The sequence below is a fragment of the Papilio polytes genome, unplaced genomic scaffold (genome assembly GCF_000836215.1).
Source record: "Papilio polytes unplaced genomic scaffold, Ppol_1.0 DF823399.1, whole genome shotgun sequence".
Lineage (NCBI taxonomy): Eukaryota > Metazoa > Arthropoda > Insecta > Lepidoptera > Papilionidae > Papilio > Papilio polytes.
In genome coordinates, this window is record NW_013525805.1 from 1,055,822 (window position 1) to 1,061,517 (window position 5,696).

The 5,696-nt window shown below is 30.8% G+C and overlaps 1 protein-coding gene across 1 annotated transcript in view; it reads left to right on the top strand.

Annotated features, from left to right (window-relative positions):
* The window catches only part of LOC106104798 (cytochrome P450 6B5-like), a 13,356-nt gene extending 12,048 nt beyond the window's left edge, over positions 1–1,308 (top strand). The window contains exons 2-3 of the mRNA XM_013284937.1: positions 9–279; positions 703–1,308. Coding sequence (XP_013140391.1) covers positions 9–279; positions 703–866 — 435 coding nt within the window. The 3' untranslated portion in view covers positions 867–1,308. The remainder of the gene's footprint in view (positions 1–8; positions 280–702) is intronic.
* Positions 1,309–5,696: the final 4,388 nt, after the last annotated feature.

Genomic DNA, 5,696 nt, shown 5'->3' on the forward strand with positions numbered 1-5,696 from the left:
TGACTTATTTGCAGCAAGTGTTTGATGAAACATTACGGAAATATCCAATTATAGATCCTTTGCAACGTAACGCACAAATGGACTATAAAATCCCAGATACTAATGTAACTATTAAGAAAGGACAAACTATACTTGTAAATCCTTTGGGTATTCATCGTGATCCTCAATACTACCCCAATCCAGAGAAGTTTGATCCTGACCGGTTCAGTCCTGAAAATGAGAAAGACAGACATTCTTGTGCTTATATGCCATTTGGAACTGGACCTAGAAACTGTATCGGTAAGTAAAATTCAATAATATTATTATTAATTAATAATATGGTCCTTAGGTTTGATATCGAAGGCATTGGGATATGCTTGTCTAGCAATAAGTAAGGCATGATAAAGTCTGATGATGGTGACGTTAAAACAATTTTAAGCAAAAGTACATATCAAACAATATTGTTACTAGCCTAAAATTTCTTTAGGGTCAGCTATCTTATAACAATTATGATTATAAGACGTGGGTTATATTTGTGTTCAGGCCTCTTCTTAAGGCAGATCATTGCACATATTTTTCGCACAATTGACCTATAGTTGAAAGAAGGGATAACTCTAAAAATCTTTAACGTCAAAGTTATTTCGCATTTGTAAACTCCACATCCGATGAACCTAAATATAAACTAATAATGATCTTGTTTACTATATTATACATTTATTCCAGGTATGCGGTTCGCCAAAGTACAATCCCGAGTGTGTGTAGCCAAGTTCCTGTCCAAGTACCGCGTGGAGCCTTCGAGAAACACACCGGCCGTGTTGGACTTCGATCCTATGCGACTAGTTCTCTTCCCCAAGGGAGGAATCCCTTTGAATGTCATATGTAGATAAATTGCCAGCACATTTATCTGTCACGAAACATAATGCATTTGATGTTCATAAGTTATTATTTCATAATTGGTTAGCGAAATCTTCTGTTATTATGTAAAGGTCATAGAATGTAATTTTTATATGCGAATTCGAAATGTACTATGCTACTTTCATTTTAGATATTGAAAGAGAAATCTTTTTGTTAAAATGAAAATATTATGGTAGAATAAGTTTAATAATTAAATATTACCTCATGACTAACATTTAGGTTACACGTGACGGATTCTAACAAACTCTCAACTACAAAATATACAGCCATAGTTATGGAAAATTTCGGGTTTTAGCTATTATATAAGTACTGTAAATACATAAATTAGAAATAAGTTAGCATGTAGCGGTTACAATTGTAAGACTGTTTTTTTATCGATAAAAAAATTGTGAAAAATTAAAACTTTGTATTTTATCCAGTAATTTTAATGCGTTGCCGAAAAATATTACCTTTCCTATCCCGCATGAAATCAATTTTTTTCCCATCCTATTAGGAAAGGATGGGAAAAAAACAAAGAACGGAAATGATTCCACTATACCTATCTTCTGTTTACTCGTGGCTCTGGCTGGTGTTTCTAACTCTACTTTTTGTTATAATAAAATGCAGCTTTTAATAATAAATAAATTATATGTTGTGTAACATGCATCGTAACATGCATGTGTAACATGCATGCTTCATATATCTCGATTCATGTTGCATGAATCGAGATATATGAAGACGTAAAAGTGTATTGGAACATAGTTAATTCTGTTTACATTTTCACTTTCTGTCCAATACAAGGCATAAATGTATAATATGCATAAAGTTTACATTTTTCGAATCACCTTTAATTTTTGACCCCTTTATAGAAGTATACGTCTGTTAGGACACCTGTATACGGAAATTTACAGACATTTGAAACATTGCAAACATAAATAATTGCGTAATAGTTCTTGCCCGTAATTATGAATGCGCGGAGTAAAAAAAGACTTCTGCATCAATGTCAAACAACAAAATTCGTTGAGACATGACCTTCAGACAAACAACAAAATTTGCGCTTTTAAAATACCTAAGTACGATTTAGTTTATGTAAGTAGTAAACTGATTTTGATAAGTAATTAATGTCAAAGTCTGAATATCAAAATATGTACTCAAATACCTTGATAATAATAAAATGCTTCATGATAATAATGATATCTGATATAACGTGTGATTTCGATATGTAAGTACCTAGCATAAGTAAAGGCAAATATTGTGTTATGAAATGGACATATCAAATCGTATTTTATTTCACCAACAAGTTTTGTACTTAGGTGTAACTTAACTAACGATTATACGATTATGTTTTGATAATAGTAGACGATTAAAATGAAATATAGAATGCTAGTTTATCTATCTATACTGATATAATAAAGCGTAAACACACATTTCTTTGTTGCCTAAGATGTCAGCAATTACAGGATATTTTTGAATAATTATTTTTTTAATAAAAAGACCCACACTTACGTCATGCTTTAGACTATATATTTACACGCCATTAAACTTAAGGGAAAACATTTTGGATAAAAATCCCAATGTGGGAAAGAGACCATAAGTTGCTGCCAACATCAAGGAAAAAAAAATGCCATAGTAAAGTAATTTGTATTTTGACATTTGCAATTGAGAATTTAACAAATGTAAACAATAAAATAAAGTTTTTATAATTTCATGCGGATGAAGCTGCACGGATACAGCTAGTTGTAAATAAAAAAAAACTATTCACAATCAAAGACAGAATAGGAAAGGATAAAAGGCTTTATAACGTGTGTTCATGTTAATTTTAACACGGCTTTATTAATTCGGCAAATAGGCACACCCATGGTATATGTATATTTTTTTTCACCGTATATGTGACATGAGGTCATTGAACGGCATTTTACGTAAATCACATTATTATCGTGTTATAAAGCGAAATTATTTATTCGTATAATAAACACAACATCCTTGTCGACTACGAAACTAGCCATTATAGTTAGTTTGGGACATGCCTTACATGACAACATAATGCAATTCACGTCAAACCGCTTATTAATAAAAATAGATTTGAAGGTCGACAGGTTAGCTTCCTCTATAGCTTAACTGGTTTTTGCACATCAAGTGTTTTCGCATTTTTTTTTCTGTTCATTGTAAGTTAGCGTCGCCGAAATGTTTGAGATGTTACCGTAAATGTCCGAACTACTGTATTTGCAGATAAGACTAATTACGGTTGAAGTCCGAAAAAAATTATCTAATCTTTTTTTACTTTAAGTATTCATTATCGTTCACTTGTTGAAATACAAAATTTACTCAAATACACGGTAAATATTGATAAACAGCAAATAAGTTTGTTGAATAACGAAGAATCAATTTTTATGTTGATTCTCTATGTTTTTAGATATCTTTTTGGTAAATTACGATATTAAATTTATATAATATATAGTTATCAATTTTAAATTTTTATCGTGGTTTTAATTAGTTTATGATAGGATTAAAAAAAACCCAAATCGACCTATTTTCAAGATAAAACAATTACATGCATGTACTGAAAACAATAGATTTTTAGTTTTATCATATGTCTACCTATCTATACTACATATCTATATATCTTTCTATCTATACTCACATAAGAAAGCATAAACACACATTTCTTTATTACTATAGGATGTCAGCAATCACAGCATATTTAAAAAAAAATTAACATAGGGCTATACTTACGAAAAATTCTATGTTTTCACGCTATTTAGCGGGTGAATAAATTGGACAAAATGTCTTGAGGGAAAGGACCGAAAACTACAAGTTAATAGCAGGAAAGAAACACGATTACCATGGCAACGGTCTAACGGTTGTCGTTGGCCAATGACAAAGGCCTTCGTTGTAATTTATGTATTGGAACTTTGACATTTGCAATTGAATTTTATAAATGTAAACAATAAAATAAAGCTTTAATCATTTCATGCAGATGAATCCACGCGAGAAAAGCTAGTTAATTACAACTTATCTTATATCCTGGATAAATTCGTAGTTTTTAGGAATTATCACATGTTTTTATCAACTAAAGGAACTTACTTTTATCTTCGTTAGCAATGAAACTAATGATAAAATAATCAATTTCAATTGGATACAAGGCGAATTATTTGAGATATTATCGCAGTTTAAACTATCTATACTATTATAATAAAGAGTAAACACACACTTCTTTGTTGCCTAAGATGTCAGCAAATACAGCATATTTTTGAATATCCTTTATTTAATAAAAAAAATCACTTACGTCACGCTTTAGGCTATGTATTTTCACGCCATTGAACATAGGGTGTAGATATTTTGGATAATAACCCTAATGTGGGAAAGAGACCATAAGTTGATGCCAACATCAAGAAAGCAAGATTGCCAAGGTTTGTCATGTAATGTCATTTTGACATTTGCTATTGATAATTTGACAAATGTAAACAATAAAGTAAAATATTCATAATTTGATGAAGATGAAGCCGAACGGGAACAGCTAGTCAAGCATAAAACATCAACTAACGGAAGTAGAATTCCGTACGTTTGTGCGTTAATATTGTTTTCGAGGTTTTTCTTAACTATTCAATTTCATTTTATTGAACCTGTATCGGTATACATCTGCAACCTGATATACACGGAGAAGATATACAACAACAAAGCAAACAAAAATGAACTAACAAAAAAAACTTTTTTTATATCGACAACCCCAGGGCATAAATTATCAATCTGGATTAATAGCCTATATTCTTCTGGTCTATGGTCTACATCTATACCAAATTTCATCAATCCGTTGAACCTTCCTGGGAATAAATAGTAATGAGCATCTATCCATCCATCTAAACATTCGACGTTAGGGTTTGACGAACAACGAAAAACATGAACTTGTTAGTCGGATAAGATGTTCTTTTTCTATGCAACTTCTTTCTTTTTTCGTTCAATATGGTTTAATTGAGTTTATGAGTTAATTTAATGCTATTTATTTTGGTGTGCGCCCTCTAATAATTAACGTTGCAATAACAAACACGAACGGATAAAATTCATAACATGCTTATAGCAATTGTCGCTAGATGGCGCTCTGAGAAATAAAATTTTTATTTCTCATGATGAAAAAAAAAAAACGTTTTATAAACTTGTATAAGTATAGTTAATTATTAGAGATCACTCTACCTAGAGTCATCTGCTGCTCGTTTGCCTCTTTAACTTTATACTAGCTGTTCCTAGACTTTATCGGCATAAAATTATAAAAAAAATATTTTGTTGTTTACGTGTGTCAAATTATCAATTGCGAATGTCAAAATGACATGACATTATGACAAACCATGGCAACCTTGTTTCCTTAATGTTGGCAGCAACTTATGGTCTCTTTCCCACAGTAGGGTTTTTATGCAAAACATTTACCCCCTAAGTTTAATGACGTGAAATATATAGCCTAAAGCGTGACGTAAGTGTAGGGGTTTTTATTGAAAAAAGGGTAATTCAAAAATATGCTGTAATTGCTGACATCTTAGGAAACAAAGAAGTGTGTGTTTACGATTTATTATAATAGTATAGATTATAGTATTATAAAAAAACACTAATTTAAAGTAGACATTGCGCCTCACAGTAGAGTATAGTGAGAATTAAGAAATGATATAATTCTTTTAAACTAAGGGATCGAAATAGGTGATAGTCTTGTAGTCGGATAAATGAAAGACCAAATAACACCACCAAAATAACATCAAAGTATAATTATATAATAATTTATTGAATATAAAATAATTGATTGCATTTAGTTACTATTATCATACAAATGTTAACTTGCA